The following is a 22,160-nucleotide window of genomic DNA, read 5'->3' as shown; positions in this document are numbered from 1 at the left end:
TGAATTGCCTACGTTAAATTTGAACCTAAATACGGGCTGGAACTGTAACTGTACCTAGACTTCGGTTGTGGCAACACAACTGTGGGGGTAAGAAACAATATCTAGTTCCGTGAATAAAGAATCACTGCTCGTGATTCGTTGAAATGTCATTAATAGGACTGTCTACTTTCTTCACAATCGACTTAACTGGTTTCATTGCCAACCCACGCCCCTTTTTTGATCAAATCTACGCCTATGGCAGAGAAACGGTACTTCCTTACTGCTTCTAGGAAACTGGTTTGAATCCCACCTTTGCTTATAAACCAACCAGGTGTCAGCACCTGGTGAAATTTTCCTACGGAGTATTATTTTTCTCTTTTTCACCCATTTGGGATACGCATGGTGCCCTTGGCTTGACTTCGAGTGCCATGCGTCGTCTGGGTATTAAAAAGACCATGTCCCACGATTGGAAATTTTGGGATAAGGGGTTTCACAGCGTTTAGTGAAGAGAGTGAAGTTGGTTCATTGCAATTCGTAAAAGAGAGTAAACAAATTTTTAAACCTCAGCAAATTCCAAAATTTGATGTGACTAGGAGATTAAGGATTTAATTGTTAAATATGAGCGTTATAGTAAGTACTTATCGTTTTAATACCAATATATCAGTTCGTCTTCCTCATGAAACTGTAGACCATTAATTCCGCAAGCTGAATCAAGCCTGCAAAATCTGTGCCGATTTACCAATAAAAATTAATCTATCTTGCGTGTAAACCCGCTAAACAAGACCTCACAGTTGTCACGTGATCAGATTTTTTTGTGGGGGTGTAGTTTTTTGTTTGTTTGTTATTGTTGTTGTTTTTGACAACAAATGGGATTGGTTTATCACCAAAATACTGAAGCTAGACAGGATAGACATCTTACGATCTGTTTGAGCCGTGACTAGAGTGAGAATGGCAAGAGATGTTGCTGCTAGTAGCCATAGTAGTTGGCTGCGTAGTGGACCCGCTGGCATGATGGCAGATTATACCATCCAACTGTACGAGAAAAATACAAAAAAATGTGGCCGTTATTTCAATTTAGTTGGTAATAGAACAGTTCAATTCTTACATCAGATTATGAGCAGAGAAGAAAAGGGGCACCGCATCGCCATTTTCACCAGTACAATCGTTTCTTTGCTTTGAATTGTTTTTGTGACAGGTGTTTTGTAGACAAGTCATTTACTGAAGGTGTTCGGTTTCTAATGAGGGCAGGTCGGTAGTCTATCCTTTGTCTTCAAGAAATCAGTTACCCGATCAAAGAAACCGAAGTAAAAGTAGTTGGCCAAAGGGGAAGCACACTCTGAAATGATCAGGATACTTTTTGAATACGCGCGATTCACAATAGTACCTCTCCTAAGAGTTTGCAAGGCGTTGGCCAATCCAACGCACGAAATCTGTCGATCCTTTCCAAGCCCGCATTGAGTCGACAGATTTCGGAAATTGTTATTGGCCAACGCGTTGCAAACTCATGGAGGCACACTATTGTGAAAAGCCCGCATTACATGCCAAATGGTTATCTACAGTTGTAGGTACAATAAAAGTGGTTCGAACTTTGGATATTGACACAACAACTGAATGTCCAGAAGGAAATACTTGTTTTACGGAAACAAAATGGCCGACAGAAATGAAGGGTTGTATTATGTTTCCGAGTTGCCAACGGTGAACGCGACAGACGCGCCATGAATGTCATAAAACTCTCTACAACCTTGACTCCATTGTCAGGGAAGTTACACCCTGCCAGTTTCTTTTCAGAGAACAATTATTCGAGAAAAGCACCCGCTCCTCGTCATCGTACTTGGCACAATGCCGAAAGGACAAAGACCGGTACCAGAAAATGTTTAGACAACTCATGCCTGGGAAAAAAAATCAGTGCTACGACCTTTTGTGAGAAATTCCTGATTGTTCTTCTTGTTCATCGATTTTGTTAACATAACAAAATTCAATTTGTACTAGTATGTGTCAGTTCGCTCTATTTTCATTGTTAGTCACGCTCTTTAATGTAGGCTGTTACTCACTACGCCAGTTTCAAACTTGGTCGCTTTTAAGGTCAAAAGTCTGGAAACTTCCCGAAGTTTTCCTCCAAACCGGAAATTTTCACGAGGATGTAACGTGCTCTCTCGTCCATATTTCCATCAAGAATTCGATTAACTAAAGAACTGGTGTATAAAAGCCATAATAATCTGCCATTTCACAGGAAAAATACTCCCAAGCTTGTCATAATGACAAGGTTTCAGACGGTAACTTGCTAAAATTTCAGTTTTCATGGCATTTTGAGAAGATTTCTCGTTAGGTTGACAACATAGCATGGTTTTACCGTCAGTTTGGAGGGTAAATCTCAAAACTCTTAACAATAAAGCAAATGTTTTGTAGTAGAAGTATATTTGCATCCCAATCGCAGTTCATTGATGAAGTTAGATTTTAGCCAAGCCCTCGGTTACGAAGGACAGTTAAGGCGCGGTGTTATTCCTACATGCTTGAAAAAGAACACTGGCCAACACAACGGCACTAGAATCGAGATATATCGACCCCAAAAAATGGAAATATTTCAAATCTTTTGAAACTGTCCAAAATCACTCAAAGAAAGCACCGTGCAGCGAATTCACTGAAACCCCTTAAGTCGGAATGCCACCATAACGTTGCTACATTCACACCCGGCCAGGAATGCGATGCATTCATTTTTACTGACCAACCCTGATTTTGCTCAAAGCAAACTACTTTTCAAATTCAGCGAACCGATTACCAGGGAAATATTATAAACCTGCACCCCTTATGTGTGCTTCAATACAAGCCTTTAATTGACACATTTCGAAATGGCTCGGTTCTCGTAAACAATTACATGTGTACAAGTGCAGGCATCCGACAGTACGCTTCTTGTCGATTTGTAATCCCTTATGATATCCTTCCAAATCCACCAGGAGGTTCTCAAGGAGGTCAGGATCCAGCAGGATTCCGGATCCCAGAGACTACTTGGTGTGTGAGGCTTGGCAGCCAATAATGATTTAAAGAACAAGGGATTGTCACAGTGGCTGTTGTGTTTGTACGAAAAGTCCGTCTCCCCCAGTGAGGCAGAGGATAAGGACGCGGTTTGCTGTTAGGAAACTTTATGGCAGAAGTTCGAAGCAGTTAACCCGACTGTGATCTTCGATACCCGCTTGCTGAATGACGCCTCACTCGAGGTCGACATGGGATATAACGCTACGGATTTCAAAACTGACACAGATGTGAATTAAAGGACCAAGCTTGGGTTGCCCTCAATTTGAACAAAGCTATTGTGACCCCTTCAGAGATCTGTCAAAGTCAATAGACCTAGGCCTACTACCTGATTGTGCTCCAACATGGCTCGTAAAGTTTGCCGTCCTAAAAATGAATGAAAGATCCCTGAAGAGAAGTATCTATGCCATGCCTGTGTATGGCAGAGTTGGCATGTATTGTTTTTAGTCAAATGAAAGCTCACAACTAGATATGCATTTCTATTGTAAAAAGAGAGGAATTAGAAAAGGGAATTCTTTTGTGTCAGTAGCTTTCTGTGAAATATTTCAGGGTCTGAAAGGTGCTTCTCTGCACAATCAAGATAGATTTATGCCGGAAATGCAATGGTTCTCTTTTTATGGTCATGAAACTCAACAGAATAAAGCCACTGAAAAATGTAGTTAAGGTCTCAAAATATCACTTCAATTGTGTTGGTGATACCTCCATAACCCCTAGGTTCAAAGCTGATCAGAATATCCTAAGTCTTATTCATTCTTTTAAAATCATCGCCGTGATTTTACTTATATTTAATTGAACGGATTGGATTCAAATATAATATTGCGTTGCTTTGCTCCCTTTGAAATGGTACGCCAAAAATAAACAAAATCGTGTTTTTGTAAATCCTTTCTCAAAATACCTTGTCTTTACCTCATTATTGCTCAGTGAGTCTAAATTACAGCGGTCATTTAATACCTACTGTATCTTGGGCACGAGCATTGAGTTACTGGTAATAACATTCAATGGCTAGAGATGTCACCTTACTATCGAACCCTGCGTAACACCAGTAGATTCTGTTGCCCCAGCAGGCAGTGCGTAAGCCCGGAAGCAATTCTAAACCTGCCGCGTGCGTAAGACAGGAGGCACGCGTTCTCAGAGTTACTGCGTAAGACTAGTAGCACATCTCCTGCATTGTGCTAGTACATTGAAGGTATACAGGCGTTCAATAGTGTATTCCGCTAATGCGTACCATGTTTATGGGTGTTTAGTTTTAATTAAGGTCCTGTCGAATTCAATGGCAAATATTGAAAATTACTTGAAAAGTATTTTAGTCCTTTAACAGATAGTCGTTTTACTTAAAGTTTACTTAAACTATCTTGATCTAAGGTATCAATGACCGCTTAAGAGTGGACTTGTACTCAGAACCATCTTCGTCAAAAATCCAATTCTATTTGATCAAAACCTGAGGTTCACGTGGGGACGAAAATCAATCCTACATGTATACATGTGTGTGAAAAAATTAAACTAGCATACCGTCTCCCCGTAAAATAGAAATAATAAATGTTCAGTTCATAGCCTCAAAATCTCATCACTTTTCGGAGAATAATTTTCGGTGGGAACCGAGCTGTCAAAAATCACTGCCCCCATTTCGGCGTATGATTTATTTCGATTAAGTAGGTTTTGTGATCATCATTTCTACTGATTCGAGTTGCCCCCTCGTTGACTAACTGTGAGAAAATGCAGAGTTCGGCTTGAGCCGACCTTTCGTGCGCACACACCCAAGAAGCAGTTTGCGGAGGGAAAAAATGAAAGTCGACGACCTCGGTAGTTTGTTTATCAAGAGCAGTCTGGCGTAATCCCCCAACAGAGGCAGTTAAATGCTGAAGTACCTCTAACCATGCTCTGACGACGACAGCTACAAACGCTGGATGCTTTTTTTTCTTTCTCGACGTGCAATGGTATGTTAAGCACTCAACAGTCACATTGCTTGTCACAGAAAGGAACACTTTTATTTAAACAACATTCTCTCTTTATTTCCACTGTTGCTTTACAGCAAAGCCAGCAACATAAAATACCCAATTGCAAATGAGCAGTGGAATTGATTACATCATCTCTACGGTTACCTGCAAAAGCGGCCCCTTTGCATTCCATTGACGAGAACAATAAAAGGCAAGACAAGAGCACATGTGGAGTTGTGTAATCTGACTATTAAACCTTCACAAAGTTGCTTTTTCCTGCATAGGCTGGCACTGCTGGACAGTGTCTTTGCAAGCTTGTGTTTCTGGAAAATGCTAATGAAAATTTGAAACGAAATGTCCAAATAACTGCTGAAGTGCAGTTATTTGACATTCTACTATCGGTAATCTGAAAACAAACACGGCGAAAGCGACTGGTGGAGAGAATAAAGAAATCGCAATAGAAAGAAAACTGTATCAGAAAAAGAGTTACAGTATAAGAAAAATAGACTAGCCCACAAAACACCGATTCATGAATGTTTGATTTCACACATGGTCGGTTACAAAATGACCTCGAGAGCCACGTCTTCATTTCTATATATCATTTCTGCAGAAAATTCTTGGTCTAGGTACCGCCACTCTTTAGTCACTCTTTGCCCTTCTAACTTCGACCAGTCTATGAAAGTAAAACTAAAAGCTGACGATTATTAATTCGGGATTTTGGAGAAAACCAAAATGGATGGCACCTTCTTCCTTCGTCCTTCCCATTTATTGTAAACACTGGTATATTTTCTGTTTATATCATCTTGGTATTCCAGACTACACTTACTCCGAGAAAACTACTCCCAGCAGGCTGAATAATCTTTCCATAGCAAGATCAATACGGCCATTCAAATTAAACAAATGGTAAGCGTATTTGGGGATATTCAGCTTAATACGGACTCGTCGTTCGTTGTAATGTTTCGTAGTCTTGTTAGTAAGTACGCGCGTATGTTTTGAAAACTTCCACCTCTAGTATCTAGTTAGGAAAACTTGTTACGCTTAATTTAACAATATACCGTACCCTGTTCCAACGACATCTTATTCCACTGCAGAAAACATGAAATAGTCAATTCACACAGAGTACCAAATGGTCCAAGTCTGAAGACTAGGCATGAGCTTAACCCTAACCCTCCTGAATCCTTCACCTGTTGGAGGATTGAGGAGGGTTAGGGTTAAGAATGTCAACCTTTTAAAGAGTTGGTCATGCAGAGGTAGTGATAGCATGACTTGTGAAGCGAATGAGATTGAATCCTTGTATTATGCTAGCTATCGCACGTTAGTTACCCAATATTTAAGCACTGTTCGACTGGTCATTTCCTCTGCGCTTATCTTATATGCTCAACAACCTTTTAGTCTGGGACTCAAAACAATAAACACATGAAGAGGGACAGTATATGCCACTTACATTTGCAATTTCAATATTACCCAATAACAACTCACCAAGTTAAGTTCCTTAGTCACCTGGCAGACATAGGCGATACCACTTTACGCAAGACGGAATACAGAGCGGACTGCAAATATAAATGAAGGAATACCAGACGAAGGGATCTGGAGCAGAATACACAAACAATCCACACAGAATAGAGAACTTTGCGTTTATAATCCACAGAACGGAGAATCCTGAACAAAACTTATGAAATCCGTCAGGGGCAAGGCTTGGAGTACTCCTGATCTCCCGAGCATTGTGAGGTGTTCCGATGACGCGAAGCCGATTCCTGCCAATTCTCTCCGATCGTGGGAATTCACAGGTTTCTACAAACCCCAAGGTCGGCGGCTACACCGACCTGCATACCACGTTCTCCGACTGGCGACAGTCTCTGCTACCCCGGTGACAGGCTACAGGGGCTGGATAATACAGCAGTTTGACTCTCTATCACCAAATCCACCTACACGAAAACAAGCAAAGCCAAGGAGAAAATCCCAATAATACCTTTCAGTGAATTCAACCCAAGCTGCCTGACAGGTACAGCTTGCCTTGTATATGTCTACCTATAGGAGACACCCGATGCACTGGACCGTGGACAAAACCTTTTCATACTTCCACCCGACCTGTATTGTTACTCTTTAAATACCACGTTCCCTTTCAAAGCCACCGAACCTTCATGCTACCTAAGCTCTGCTCTCAGTGGCTCCTTGTTGGTTCACTACAAACGCCAACGCAGCTCAATACCCAATAAGATTCTTCGTTTCGTGGGCCAGTTTGCGTTGGCGTAATAAATACTTTCAGTCCTTGTATTAAGAGTACATGTAAGGCACAGTTTCTCCTGTTTTCTTGACCCCAGTTGCAAAGCGCCTTACCAATGACACTCTGTATAAAGTTGTCGCTAGACACAGTAACAGTAAAGTAGTATTTGTGGTTAGTAAATGTTTGTGTTTTCTACAGTCAAAATGGAGTTTGGGCAGACAGGCGCAAGTGAATAATACAAGTTTAGATTCCATTCTGGTTGTTATTTTGGGATGGAGCAGTTGAAAAAAAGAAACTTGTGTCTGGAACACCTACTGGACTTCATGAGAGGCCACCGGTTTTGAGGGTGATAGGAGGAAATGATACGCACATATTGACCATTTCCTCAGAATAAATAAGGAATTCAGCCAAGTGATACTTGACCGATTTCACCCATCCTGGAGACAGAAATGTAGTTCCTGCAATTATGAAACGGGCTAACTTATCCCACTGGACTTCACAAAACGCTTAAGGGAAACCTATTGCTTGCTAAAACGTAACCATCTTCGCTGAGGAACAAGATATTTGCAGTCACTCGCAGAAAAAAGTACACAATACGAAAACAGCGGAATAGCTAGAGCGGCAGACAGACGAGAAAAGTGCAAAGGGAACTCACAATTTTCCAAGATTTCTGCCTGATGTGCAAAGTAAAATGTTGCTATTGTTGATTGAAGAAAGCAGGAAGCAGATAAAAGGAGTAGAAATGCTAGTAAAGGTCCTTCAACCTGAAATCTGAGCGCAGCCCCGACATTATTATTCCTGTCACCTCAAAGTAAAATTCAATGCCCGTTCTTAAGCCGAATGAAGCAACTTCTGATAGTAGTATCAAGTACCCATCTGAATACCCATTTGTTACAAAGTTTTTCCTCAGTGGATGACACGAATTCCCAAGCCAAAACGAGGCGAAAAAAATCAGAGAAAACAAGCCTGGCCTTGCACCTGTGTATACACAAAGACTGCTTTTTTATTTTCTTATTTTCTTACATTTCGTACGTCAAATCAATTAATGTCCTGAATACTTGTTCACTTCAAATGCTCTTATTATTCCACTCTTCCAAGGAGAAAAATTGAACCATTAAGAAATCTCATAGTAACTAAAAGTACAATGTACATATCAGACATTCATCTTCCCTTTGTCAGTAGAACTGATACGTAAATTTAAAGGCTGCGCCCACCAACAGGGCGGTTGAGCAACCATCTGGCATGGAACCGAGCTCCATTTCAAGGACATCCTTTCCTGATGTGTGTCAATCCTTACTGGGTACAAGTACTAGATTTGCTAGATTTCATCTTGCCAAGGTTCCATGGCGCATTCATTAACTACTCCTCAAGGACTTTAGGCGTGTGAAAATAAAATATTGAAGGTTGAATTATGTACACAACATATTCAGCTGTAGGTGTCCTGGTTGCAACAAAATATACACCAGTTATAATTTAATTATACGAAAGAAACAGATAAGTACACTATTCTAATGGGATGTAAAGACCAAAATTTATATTTACAATTTAAAGGGAATCATTGGTTGATGTTCTTTTCTTTGGTGATTGCCATAAGATTGCCAAATGATACATGTTCAAGAAATTCAAACTAGATAGGTTCCTTAAGTGAAGGTTCAAAAGAAAGATGCAGGGCAAGCTGTAAAACAGAGAGGGTAGATTGTTGTGGTCAGTTTCTGTTATTCTTTCACACATCGACCCCGAAGCATTGAGCGCAACACCGGCCGGAAGTGTGGGTGCTTGGTGGCATAAATGACAGGGTTGATGCTACCGCTGGCGAACAGGACCATTCCAGCGTACAGCTGGTAGCGGTTGCTATCAATAACCACCATCACACCCAGCGGCGTGAAGCACACCAGGAAGGCAAGAACCACCACGAAGAGATTCTTGGTGATCGAAAGCTGCTCATTTTTGGTGCGGGTCAGCTGGCGGGAACTCTCGGCGTGTTGGAGCGGCGGCAAACGAGGACAACTTGAGGACAAGTCCAAGTCTAAGGTCGAGGTGGACGACTTGGCTGGCGAAGTCGTCATCCTTTGCCGGACACTCTGACGGTAGTTCTTAAAGTGGCGTCGCACGTGCCGCCAGATCAGGACGTAGCAGACGACGACCACGACGAGCGGCAACGGGTAGAACACCGAGAACAAGATCTTGTCGAATGCAGGAGCTCTCTCGTGGGAGTCGATATCGGTGCAGGTTCGACTGTCGGGATCGAAGCCAAGGCTACCGACACCGGACAATGGAGGTACGACGATGGCGCACAGAGGGACGAGCCAGCAGCCCAAGACCATCAGGGTGATCTTCTTGGGTGTGTACAGCCACTGGTAGTGGTGCATGGGCATGGTGATCAGAATGCACCTGTTCAGGGCAATGTTGGCGAGAGTGTACAGACCACAACCTACACCAAGATAAACCAGAGCAGCCCATACCGCACACAGGGCGTCTGACTGCAACGGGTAGCCAGGCGTTGTACTCACCATGCCCGGTATGCTCCACAGAAAAGCGAGGCCCGTGAGGTAATCAGTCACACTCAGGTTGACTACGAACACGTTGGTGGCGGTTTGGAGTTTCTTGGTACGGGCCACGGCAACCAACACCATGCTGTTACCGCCGAGTGTCACAAAAACCAGGATGGAGAAACCGACGGCACAGACGATCAGCTCGGGATAGGTGTATATCGCCTTTGGGGCTGGAGAATAGGTAGTGTCTGTGGGAAACATGGTCACCGTGCTGCTGTAATTGTCGTCCATTTTCGATTTCAAAGTGACAGTCCTTCGAAAGTGCCTCTGGGTGCCATTAGTTTTTCTCTTACCGGAAGTGAGTCAGTGACGGCGCTGTATTCCAAAACCATGCACGAGGTGGCGCTGTTTTATAATGCCATATGCACGCTGATGACGAGGTGTTATCTGTGTTTTTCAACACTTTTGCGAGTGTATAAACTGAACGCTTGGGACAGGGTTTGGGGATCTTGAACACTTATCAGAAATATTAAGATTTAGAAAGACACATAGCACAGAAATCGTCATTGTCCCCTCGCTTCACGGGGAGCCTCGAGCTGGGCCGAGACTGGGCGCAATTTTCTTATCAACCGAAGCCCCGTTTGTTGGAACTGAACTTCGCTGGTCCACGAACGAATAGGAAATGCACGCGTTACAGTCACATCGCTACCAACGAATGAACACTCCTGACCAATATGGCTCGTTTCAACAAATAAGGGGCGCTTCTGCTCGAGGCGGATAGGCCTCCATGGTTTGGACTCGCAATCGAGAGTTGGTCACAAGAAGAGAATAGAAAGTAGGCCTATATACCCTTGGTAGTTTTGTGAAAATGATTTTTAAATAGCACTTCTAAAGAAAACTTTCTATTAAAGAAAACTTTCTCTGATTTAATTTGCTCAAATAAATATGGAAGTACACAATCGAGCGCAGTGTCATTTGTCCTCGGAACTCAACTATAACAAGCTAAAAAGGGCTTTTTGGTTCATGCGTCATTTAGAGAAAACAGAGAAAACGAGGGGAACCCTTGCCCTGTATTCGTAGTGGATAAACCCTTGTTCATGCCAAACTGGCTACAAACAAAGGATACATGCATTGTTTGGCATATTGCGTTCGATTTGGATACTTCTACGTGTTATTTGCACAGATAAATTAAGAGAAAACAGGTTTTCCTCAGAGATGCTGTTTAAAAAACGATGGATGACCTTTTAAAGGCTCTTGCTCTGCAAATAAATGTTACTGTTGTTGGTATGTCTTTCTACATGGGTCCACGCAGTCATGGTCCTGTATCTTAAGTCAAACACCCATCTCTGATTGGCCTGTCTTTCTTCGTACTTGTGTCCACACAGTGATGGTTATTTTGCACCATCCCAGGAATCCCAGGAATCCTGGGATACAGGATGTAGTGTTCTGCACGTCATCCGGCTTCAGACTTCCGTTGACGTAGTTCTTTGAAAAGCCCGACTGAAATGTTAATGATCACAATGGTATTTTCACATAGTCAAAACATCAGTAGACCAACCGGAAACTTCTTGGTCAGACATCTTGAAATAATTCAATTCAGCATCAGACCTGTAGGTTTTTTTTTTTTCAATTTTATTCCAATACAACATATCATGGTTTTGGTAAGGGCATTTCTTTGCCTTTTTATTTCTATACTAAGCTTTATAAGCAAAACATGACGTCAGCCAAGGTACCAAAATCTGAGTGTTGCAGCTTTCTCCATCGGCAATGGATCAGAATTAGGATTTTTTGCAGTGGGAAATTTGCTCGGTAAATTGTATCATTGCTTCAGCTCATGACAGTGGGCCAGTGAGAAAAGTTTTCTTATCTCTATTTTCAGTGGGCATAATTTCACAATTTGACCAGAAAACTACAGAAATAAAAAGTGTCTCCCTATAACTATATCACAACACCAGTGCTCAAACAGAAAAATTTTTTCAAGATTGCACTTTTCAATAAGAATAACCAAAAACAGTCGTCGGGTAGTATTTCTTCAACTCTACAAGGAGCAGGAAATGAAGTTGAACAGAACACAGTCCTAAGTAAAATTCACTTCGTGGTCCGACTTTTAAAGGACAGGGCTGCTGAGATACAGAAATAAGTAGAGCTTGGTGTTTCAAAGAACTAGTTCAAAGGGTCTTTGCATAACTACTAAAGCCGTAAATACACTTTTACAAAGATTGCATTTTAGATGGATGTTTAGCACATTCACGATACATATTTTAGGTCATTGATTTGTGTGAATCGTCCTTTAAGAAATGTTTCTCGGTTTGCTTACTCATCTTGTGTTCCTCAGACGCATTATATACCGCATTGTATACATGTCATACACTGTACACTGAAAATCGAATAGCTTTTCAAACTTAATCTCAACCAGTCTTGTAGACAAATTTGTCAAAAGTCAATTACAAGTCACTGTGTCTCGATTAGAATGTCACACAAACTAGCGGAGTTCTACTGCTTGTTTTTTCATAGTATTATATTGCTTCTATCATGTTTCCTGTGGTTATATGTTTGGATTTAAAATTGGCGTAACTTGTAATTGACTCATGATGTTTTAGTGAACAACGATGGCCTTGATAGAACATACTAATCGTAAACATTCACTAATTATAAAAAGTTTACAAGTTAAACTAAGCTTCATATACACCGATTGTTTTCTAAGTATTGTCTGATTACACATTGATTAAAACAACATATTTCTCATTGACATACCAACAGAAAAGCAACTTACGTTAACCTTCTAGCTACAAGCTTAAGATATATCGTTTTTTTGTGAATAATTGTAAAAAATCCTTTACGTAATATCAACGATTAAAAATAATATGTTTGCAGATAAAATATGTTTCTCCAGCACAGACTTAATGATCTCTAAGCGCAGCGCGTCAGCAATTGATTGACTAGGGATTGCTGTTTAATACCTGTAACTCACTCATCCTGTTTTGTTAATCAATGATTTAATTTTATATAACAGGTTTTGCCCTTACCCAACGTATATTAATAAGCACTGTATGCTCAGTGCTTGTCCGAGAGCTTGCGAAAAAAACCTCACAAGCTTACTCGGGTGGGACTCGAACCCACGACCTCCTGCTTACTAGTGCAGCAACGGATAGCCCGGCGTGGTGCTCACCATGCCCGGTATGCTCCATATGAACGCCAGGTATGACAGACAATCAGACACGCTGAGATTGACCACGAACAAATTGGTGTCGGTCTGGAGTTTCTTGGTCCGGGCCACGGCAACCAACACCATGCTGTTACCAGCGATTGCTAGGACTATCAGGATGGAATAACCGACTGAAAGGAAGATGAACTCAGGATAGGAGTACAAGGCCAGAGTGGACTTCAGCAAAATAGGTGAGTTTGACGAGGGAGTTGAGTCTGGCTGAAGAGTAGAGTTGATTTGGAGCTCCATGGTTGGTCAACTGATAGTCAACTGATTGATAGAGCATTTCGAAGTTGAAGTATTCAATTCCAGTCTTCTACACAATGAGTCTAATTATAGTTCAAGTTGAGTCATTTTAAGCGCTACCCGCCCTTTGATCTACTTGTAGTTCCGAGAAATTTAAAAAACATTGACATAACAGGAAAACAGTAGAATGAAATTCAGAACAGTTGCTGTTAACAGTTGTTTGATGATATTAACATTTAAATCTAACCGGACCAAGTATTCTGATTAACGTTACTGCGGTTAGTTCCCTTCCTGGATCGAGCAGTTATCTCAGTATGCGCATGTACTTAGGCTATTTTCATTGTACTTTCAAGTAATATGGGACTGTCAAAGCTCCTCTCCATAATTTGCATTGAGATAGATGAAGTAACAAAATACAAACAAAATCGAAACAGATTTCTTTAGCAATAAAAAGGTAATGTCGAAATGTGCTAACTCGCAAGTTTGTTACCATACAGGCCTGGCCAAAGAACAGACGTCTGAATCGTCCCTGGAATACGAGAACACCAATGGGTACATTTAAAAAATTCAAACTTCCGTTCAACATTTCGTACAAGTGAAAGTTGACCCAATCCACCAACCAAATATTTCCTTGTTATTGTTCATCCTATTGCAAAACTTGTCCAAGGACATTTGAATTGACTTTCGATTTACTTCTGACTGGATTTGGAGGATTGATATTAAGCAAGTCATCATAATTTATCTTGGGAATCGGTAGTGGCTTTGTTGCTAGTTTTGTCTTTCACAATAATCTCAACTTTTTTACAAGTAAGACCAAAACAAGTCACACTGGTGAATCCGTGTTCGAACAAAAGGGTGGCTTATTAGCACTTTCAGTTCGCTGGTTTGGTTAATCTGCTTATGTTATCAGTGTGTATGCTTATGTTGGGTGTCATCGTAGATTTGCGAGCTAGCACACAGTTGGTTCCCTTCAATATAGCTAAACCTTACTTTTGTATGTCTTATTTGGCAAACTATGGTGGGTAGTCATTTCAAAAACAAGAATAAATTGCAATTTCTTTCAAATAAATCCATTATGCAGATGCTGAAATGTTATCACACACCAATAAGTGAACGTAAATTCCGTCTGGAGAAGTGTCCTCGAAAACACGGATTCTACTTCTGTATAACCAGCACAACTATATTATGAGTTTATTTGGGGCTTAAAAGAACAATTTACCTTTTCAATTTCGACTCGGATCCAGGCCGCCAGTCGAATATTTTGCCTAACATTAAAACCCACTTGTGAACATTGCTTTCGAGGGTTTAAGAAAAACGTGTTGCGCAAAAGATCTGATACCCAGTTTAATTACAGTGGATTTTCCACAAGAAATATGCACATCATAGCACAGATTTTGATTTGGTAATGTTTCTACTTCACACAATGTAAAATTACAAAGTTTCCATGTGAATTTTAAAGATAAGCCCTAAACGATGCGTTTTAAAGAATTCCGGGTTCGAATAAAAGGGTCGCTTAATAACACTTCCAATTCGCTGGTGCACGTGCATCTGCTTGCCTTGGACATCAACGTAAATGTGCCAGCTGAGCGAAGGCTGAGTTGGAAGTTTCCTGGTTCCCTTCGATATAAATCTTACCTTCAAGTCATACTTGGCAAACCGTGCTTGGTGGTCATCACAATAATAGGCAATGTCTTTCAAATTAATGGGGCAATCAACACAGCGCTATATAAATTGCCATTATTCGCTAACATGTAACACTGTACACAACCGGACCAACTAACGTTGTTACCTTTACGTTTAAACAAACTCAAGACTTTATATATTATTGTTGCAGAAAACTGAATCATAGAGCTATTCTCAAATGCAATATCACCGAATAAAATTAATCTTCAGACTTTGATCGCGTTCTGCCCATTCTAAAGATAAATAACAGTGAACTGGACTGTGAGTTGGGTGATGCTTGCACCTCACACAATGCCAGGTTAAAAGTTCTCCATTTTATCTTATTCTGAAGACCCACATCTTCACACCAAGGGACATACCTTGTGTTGACGTAATCTCTTTACATGTACAATGCATTCAAACTGTGCACAGGAAAGTGACATATTGAAACGAAACGACGTTATCATGGATGGTCTCAAGATTTGCAGACTGTCTCGAAGCTGTTTGATCGTTAATCTGTTTCATGTTTGTGATTGATAGGTGATGGAACTTCGCAAGAGTTTTAGATGAGTTGCATTAGAAAAGAAATCAAAAATAAATCATATTTGTTGGATTTAACTGTGGATGTGATTCAGGCTACAGCTCCATTTAGTCGTTGGAACCTCTGCATCGGATCATAGCTCGTAACACGGGCCCGAAGTGTGGATGCTTGGCGGCATAGATTACTAAATTTACTCCGCCGCTGGCAAACAGGAAAAGGGCACCGTAAAGATGGTAGCGAACTCTGTTCGTGGCCATCATCATGGCATAGGGCAAAAAGCAAACAGCAAAGGCCAAGACGACAACGAAGAAGTTCTTAGTGATGGCGAGTTCGTCCTTCTTGATGAGGTTGTGTTGGGAGGAGCTGACAGTTGGTTGGAGGGGCACACCAGGGATTTGAGTGCCACCAGCTTCCATGTCATCACTGTTCGTATTTGGTGTTGAAGAAGACAAGCCGGACTTGTCGGAAGAGGGTTGAAGACAGATGTTATATTGTCGACGATTCTTGAAATGTCGTCTGACATGTCGCCAAATAAGGAGGTACGACGCGACAATGATGACACACGGTACCGGGAACCACACGGCCATCATAATGATGTCATATTCGGTGTTGGAGGGATGAATTGCAATACCAGAGCAGACACGACACTTGGGGTCAAAGCCAAGATCACCGATATCACATAATGGAGGTATGACGATGGCGCACAGAGGGACGAGCCAGGAGCCCGAGACCATCAGGGCGATCTTCTTGGGTGTATACAGCCACTGGTAAGTCTCCTTAGGCCTGGTGATCAGAATGTATCGGTTCAAGGCGATGTTTGCAAGGTTGTACGCACTACAGCCAAAACCTTCATAAAGAATAGCACCCCATATCGCACACAGAATGTCTGACTGCAACGGATACCCCGGCGTTGTGCTCACCATGCACGGTATGCTCCATATGAATGCGAGAGATGACAGGCAATCAGACACACTCAGGTTAACGATGAACACATTGGTGACGTTCTGGAGTTTCTTGGTCCGGGCCACGGCAACCAACACCAAGCTGTTACTGGAGATTGCTAAGACTATCAGGATGGAAAAACTGACAGACAAAAAGATGAATTCGGGATAGGAGTGCAAAGCCTCAGCTGATGGAAAAAGAGTTGAGTTGGGTGACATAGTTGAGTTCGACAGAACACTTGGGTTTGCCAAAGGAGTTGAGTCTGGGTTAAGAGTAGAGTTGATCGGGAACTGCATGGTCTTGTCTACTGATTCTGTGTTTGTTAGACCGCTTTGCTTGAACAATCAAGTGTTCTGCTCCTATCCACATTACACAACTGCAGAGTCCAATTCAAGCTGATGTGGAGGCATTATAAAGCGCTACCCGCCATTTGATCTGCTTTATTTTCGGAAAATTTGAACGCAAATGGATAACAGGAAAAAGGCTAAATACATTGGATCCTGATTCAAATTACTGCGGTTACTTAAACTATGGTGAATCGAGGAATACATGTATCAGGAATGTGCGCTGGGAATGGAATTATTTTTCTGATACTTGCAGGGTGATATGGGACTGTTATAAGCTTTTTTCCCCTGATACTTGCAGGGTGATATGGGACTGCTATAAGCTTTTTTCCCCTGATACTTGCAGGGTGATATGGGACTGCTATAAGCTTTTTTCCCCTGATACTTGCAGGGTGATATGGGACTGCTATAAGCTTTTTTCCCCTGATACTTGCAGGGTGATATGGGACTGTTATAAGCTTTTTTCCCCTGATACTTGCAGGGTGATATGGGACTGTTATAAGCTTTTTTCCCCTGATACTTTCAGGGTGATATAGGACTGCTATAAGCTCTTTTGCATAATTTGCATTAACTCTAAGACAGCAGTGGGAGCAGAATCCGCCCTCTCTACCTGTTTGCGATATCTGTGTGTTTTGGGGGGAGCTGAAGTATTTTCAATTTGCTACAGGGGAGCATAGATGATCCCAGCTTTCTAAAAGCAAGCAAGTCCGTCTCCATAGCTAATTGTACTAATTAATCCGTAATAGACGTGCTTAAACGTTGAGTTTCGCTCACTAATGTGTACTATCAAAAGTAATACTAACATGCATATACGGGTACTTTAATAAGCCATACCTATCTCCTATCTACAGGTCGTTACAGCACATGACACATTACGACACACGTAAACTTGCTTCCAGATCGCAGGAAGACATCTGAACAATTTATTGCCGGGGTGATCGACTAAGATCATTCCTCTTACAGCATCATTTAAAGAAAGCACAGTATAAATGAATGAAGACCATGCTCTCTCCCTTTAGTCTTCTGTTGCGTAAGATATGCTTCTATTACTCCCTCAGTCCCGATTGGTAAAGTTTGATGTCTTTGATAGCATGCTGACTATTCTAAAAATAAATAACAGTGAACTGGTGATGCCTGCATTTCACATAATGTCAAGTTAAAGGTTTTCCACCTGATTTTATCTGAAGACTCACATCTTCACCCCAAGGAACGTACCTTGTATTGAAGTAGTTGGTTTTACAATGCATTCAAATCATACACAGCGAAGCGAGATATTGAACTGAAACCACGTTATCATGACTTGGTTACAAGATTTGTAGTCTCTCTTGCTGGTGTTTATTGTTGATCTCTTTCTCTTTAGCGATTGAGATTGGATGAAAGTTTTTAGATAGCTTGCATTAAAAGCAGAAATCACAGCTGAAAAGTAAATTCTGATTTGTTGGACCTTACGGAGAATATGACTCGGGCCGTTTAGTCGTTGGAACCTCTGCATCGGATCACGGCTTGCAACACAGGCCCAAAGTGTGGATGCTTGGTGGCACAGGTGACTGGATTTACTCCGCCGCTGTCAAATAGGAAAAATACACCGTAAAGATGGTAACGAACACTGTCCGTAGCCATCATGATAGCGAGAGGCTTGAAGTAAACAACGAAGGCCAAGACAACAACTAAGAGGTTCTTGGTGACGGCAAGTTCGTCCTTCTTGATGAGGCTGGGTTGGGAGGAGCTGACAGATAGTTGGGGACGTAGCAGGTGTTTTCGAGCAAAGGGACCGCTTAATAGCACTTTCAGTTGTCTGTTTCACGTGCAATTGCTTGCCTTTGCGTTTGCTAAAAGATGCATTTAGTCTCTTAAATTTCACCTTAAGCGTAGGCCATGAGACAAAAATTCTGGCCAAAAGAAACCTCTTGTGAACAGTTTTAAGTGATTTGTCTACAAGAAAAGGCCATATACTTATACATTGATAATTAACCCATCTCGTATGTACCCGCGTACTCCAGCCCATCGTGCGGTCCGCCAGTCAGTTAGAGCCGCCGACGGTTATCGGCCCGACCACATGTGGCAAAGGCGCCCTGGACGACCTATATTGACATGGACCCGTCTAATCCGCTCTGGAATCGATAAACACATCATTGACCATTGGTCTTTGACAGGCGACAGGTAGTAATCGACAGACGTGCCGGCCTTCAGTTGGTTATAGCCACTCAGAGCGGCCCACGTTCACTGATCATGATGATGAGTTAGATATTAAACTAGGCCTAATTTTCTCCAGCGGAACAGAGATGTTCCACCTTTATGAAGCAAAGCCCAATTCACAGCTGTTTGTTGCAATTAGTCTGCAATAAGACGTGTTTATACATTAATTTAGGTCACTCAAGTGCAATGTGAAAACTAATACTTGTATAGAAGTATAACGTAACATGTAACTATAATCTACGTACCTTAATTAAACTAATTGACGTTGTTCATCTCGTCTATATGTCACAGCTTGTCTACAAGAAACACCAAACTCGCGACCAGATCACAGGAAGCCATCTGAACACATTACCGGCAAGGTTCATTCCTTGGCAAAGCCTCTCATACTGTCACGGTTGAGTGCGCTCAGTACCATTTAAAGAATGCACACTATAAAGGAACAAAGACCATGCTCTCTCCCTTTAGTCTTCTGTTACATAAGATATGCCACAATCACTCCCTCATTCCCGATTGCTAAGGTTAGATGTCACAGTAAGACTGTGTCTTTGACTGACACTGAACCTTTCAACTCAACTTGTTAGTTTAAAGGTGCAACCTGAACCACAATCTGAACAAATGATATCTTCAGTAACCAATATTGATGAGTTATGGAGCGACACACAGGTATCAAGAGAATGCAATGCACATTTAAATTAAGTAAACTTCTCCCACTGAGTCAAATTAAGCTCAGTACACATAAACGCTAATGAATATCCACTATCGCATCCCCTATACTGTAAAGTAATTCGATTAATAGCATATTTCTCACTGGCAGGAGGAAAGTGCTTTTATGAAGCATCACTTTCGCATCCAACTACCCTTGTATCTTTACACTTCAATAAACATAAAACTGTTAATTTTACAGAAAACTGAATAATAGAATCAGATTCAAATGCAATACTGGTACCTGGACACGATTAATGTACAAATAGTGAAGGTTTTGGACAAGTGCCAAGTCTGTTTTCTTCTTTTAAGTGTTTCCTTGGCTAGTTTTTGAATCTTCAGGCTAGTTTTGAGCCAACAATTCAGACTCTGGGACATACTATTACATTATTTGCAACTTCAAAGAACTGGAGGTCTCTAAAAAGTCAATGTCGACCAGTACAAAATTTCTTCTGCCTTCTCAAGAATTGTTATAATCGCATAAGTATACCTTCACATTGATCCGATACGTTCGGAAAGTCTTTTCATTTCCCAAACAAGAAATGTTTTGGAATGAAAGTTATACCGTCATACCGAGGACAGCATTTACAAATTGAATACTCAAGTTTGGGGTTTGACCAGCAATGGATGTTTGCAAGAAGTAAGACAAAACAGTGAGCAATTTCATTTGGAACTTGGGACAAAAGGGACGATTCTCAAACGATTCGGTGTTACGATACTCATTTAATATTTTACGACTGTCACTCAAACGAAATATCTAATAAAAACATTTGGGTGGATCGTTTGCTTTACATGAGCGCACCCTGCCTTACGCGTATGGCACAAGCAACCATTAAATGTATTTTCACTTTCCAAAGATTTCATTGAACGGCATAAGCAAAACTGCAGTTAAAACAACTTTAACGAAGTGAGAGATGGCAATAAAATTATGCTGCTAGTTTCGGAATCGACCCTTAATCAGAGAAAGCCCTCAGAAAGTTCAAAGGTATACTCTTTTCTGAAAGGTTTTTCACAGATATATTGTTATTAAAGGTAGGCGTAGATTTGAAGGGTCGAGTTTCCTTGGATCGAGGGAACCTCATGAGGAGTAGATGTGTTATTCTGAGGAACACCGACAGCGTATCATGGCTCTCAACACTGGGCCGAGGTGTGGATGTTTGGCAGCATAGATGAGAGGGTTAATACAGCCGTTGAGGAACAAGGCCAAACCTCCGTACAGCTGGTAGCGGTTGTTCTTAGTGACCACCATGATGGCGAGGGGCATGAAGCAAACGATGAAAGCGAACACCACCACGAAGAGGTTCTTGGTGATAGCCAGCTGGTCATGCTTGGTGCGTCTCAGCGTGTGGCGACTCTCGACGCGTCGGAGCGACCCCTGCAGGGTGCGCGTCCCTTTTGGGATGCCGCCATCAACATCACGCATGGAGGCAGACGACTGCGCTGATGGCACGACCGTGGAGGACTGCATGTGCCCGCTCGCGTTTTGCCTGCGCTTCTTGAAGTGTTTCTTGATATGTCGCCAGATCAAGATGTAGGAAACAATGATCACGATGCAGGGAAATGGAAAGAAGACTCCAAACTGAATCTTGTCGTAGATTGCAGCTTTGGTGTGAGTGTCGATGTCGGTGCAGGTTCGGCTTTCTGGATCGAAGCCGATGTCGCCAACTCCGTAGAGCGGGGGCACCACTACGGCGCTAAACGGCACAAGCCAAGCAATCAAGACCATCAGGGCAATCTTCTTGGGGGTGTACAGCCATTGGTAGGTCTCCTTGGGCCTGGTGATCAATAAGCACCGATTCAAAGCGATATTTGCCAGGCTGTTCAGGCTGCAAGACACTGTGATAAAAACGAGAGCAGCCGTGACTATGCAGGGAACTGCAGTCTGCAACGGGTAGCCAGGCGTCGTACTAACCATAGCCGGCACGCTCCATACAAAAGCCAGGCACGACAGGCAGTCAGACACGCTCAAGTTGACCACGAACACGTTGGTGGCGGTTTGGAGTTTCTTGGTACGGGCTACGGCAACCAACACCAGGCTGTTACCGCCGAGTGTCACGACAATCAAGATGGAGAACCCAACAGCGCAGAGAACCAACTCGGGGTAAGAGTAGAGCGACCCTGTAGATAGGGGAAGTGATGAGTTCAAGAGGCGCAAGACTGTTCCGTTAACGGATGAGTTAAAAAAATCGGCCAAAGTAGGAACCGTTGCATTTGTCCTGTTATCCATCATGAAGCTGAAGTGTGCGTAAGGTCAATCTGCCTACTTGTCTGGTAACTTTGCTCCATCTGTTGGTTACGGTTTCTTTGTTATCACATTCAAGGAAATAAGAAATACAATGTTCTACACGGCCGTTTCACTTTCAACTTCTTATAAATTTCCCACAGCTTCTATGGTTCAAACAGAAAGGCTCCGAGGTATTAATTACGTTTCAGGGTTTCGAAAGACTAAAGGAGATAAATCTTGCCAAGACAAAAGCATTTCATATTAAAGGTGTGGACATGGGCTGAACTTTGGTTCAAATTGTTTGGAGATAAAAGCGAGAGTTATAAATCAAATTGATTTTCGTATCATTCCTTTGAAGGATCCAGGGCTGTTTGAACAATGGGGGTAACCAAGCAGTATAAATTACAGCGTTCCTTGATTCACACACCAGTTCAATGAGACA

At 41.9% G+C, this 22,160-nt stretch overlaps 4 protein-coding genes across 9 annotated transcripts in view; all 4 read right to left on the bottom strand.

Annotated features, from left to right (window-relative positions):
- LOC110973761 (uncharacterized) overlaps positions 1-6,955 on the bottom strand; it is an 89,594-nt gene extending 82,639 nt beyond the window's left edge. For all 6 annotated transcript variants that reach the window (XM_087129703.1, XM_087129704.1, XM_087129705.1 and 3 more), the window contains exons 1-2: positions 6,420-6,955; positions 899-1,011 (exon numbers count right to left, since the gene is read on the bottom strand). In XM_087129703.1, coding sequence (XP_086985829.1) covers positions 899-989 — 91 coding nt within the window. In that variant the 5' untranslated portion in view covers positions 990-1,011; positions 6,420-6,955. The remainder of the gene's footprint in view (positions 1-898; positions 1,012-6,419) is intronic.
- Positions 6,956-8,136: 1,181 nt separating this feature from the next.
- LOC110973769 (protein trapped in endoderm-1-like) lies at positions 8,137-10,823 on the bottom strand. The gene has a single exon (XM_022224858.2). It carries the CDS (start codon positions 9,945-9,947, stop codon positions 8,880-8,882), a length of 1,068 nt encoding a protein of 355 aa, XP_022080550.2. The 5' UTR covers positions 9,948-10,823; the 3' UTR covers positions 8,137-8,879.
- Positions 10,824-14,897: 4,074 nt separating this feature from the next.
- LOC147795967 (G protein-coupled receptor moody-like) lies at positions 14,898-16,664 on the bottom strand. Its single transcript, XM_087130084.1, has one exon. It carries the CDS (start codon positions 16,546-16,548, stop codon positions 15,418-15,420), a length of 1,131 nt encoding a protein of 376 aa, XP_086986210.1. The 5' UTR covers positions 16,549-16,664; the 3' UTR covers positions 14,898-15,417.
- Positions 16,665-17,030: 366 nt separating this feature from the next.
- Positions 17,031-22,038, bottom strand: LOC110973016 (protein trapped in endoderm-1-like). Its single transcript, XM_087149136.1, has one exon. The coding sequence runs from the start codon at positions 21,722-21,724 to the stop codon at positions 20,591-20,593; it is 1,134 nt and encodes a 377-aa protein (XP_087005262.1). The 5' UTR covers positions 21,725-22,038; the 3' UTR covers positions 17,031-20,590.
- Between the last annotated feature and the right edge of the window lie 122 nt (positions 22,039-22,160).

Source organism: Acanthaster planci, linkage group LG19 (assembly GCF_054643075.1).
Source record: "Acanthaster planci isolate LZ-2023a linkage group LG19, COTS_SCS, whole genome shotgun sequence".
Classification (NCBI taxonomy): Eukaryota; Metazoa; Echinodermata; class Asteroidea; order Valvatida; family Acanthasteridae; genus Acanthaster; species Acanthaster planci.
The sequence above is the reverse complement of the archived record's forward strand: the minus strand, read 5'-3'. Positions and strand labels throughout refer to the sequence as shown.

Excerpts from the sequence above, each read along its gene's own strand:
- LOC147795967 (XM_087130084.1), bottom strand. The coding sequence starts at position 16,548 with ATGCAGTTCCCGATCAACTCTACTCTTAACCCAGACTCAACTCCTTTG.
- LOC110973016 (XM_087149136.1), bottom strand. The coding sequence starts at position 21,724 with ATGATGGATAACAGGACAAATGCAACGGTTCCTACTTTGGCCGATTTT.
- LOC110973769 (XM_022224858.2), bottom strand. The coding sequence starts at position 9,947 with ATGGACGACAATTACAGCAGCACGGTGACCATGTTTCCCACAGACACT.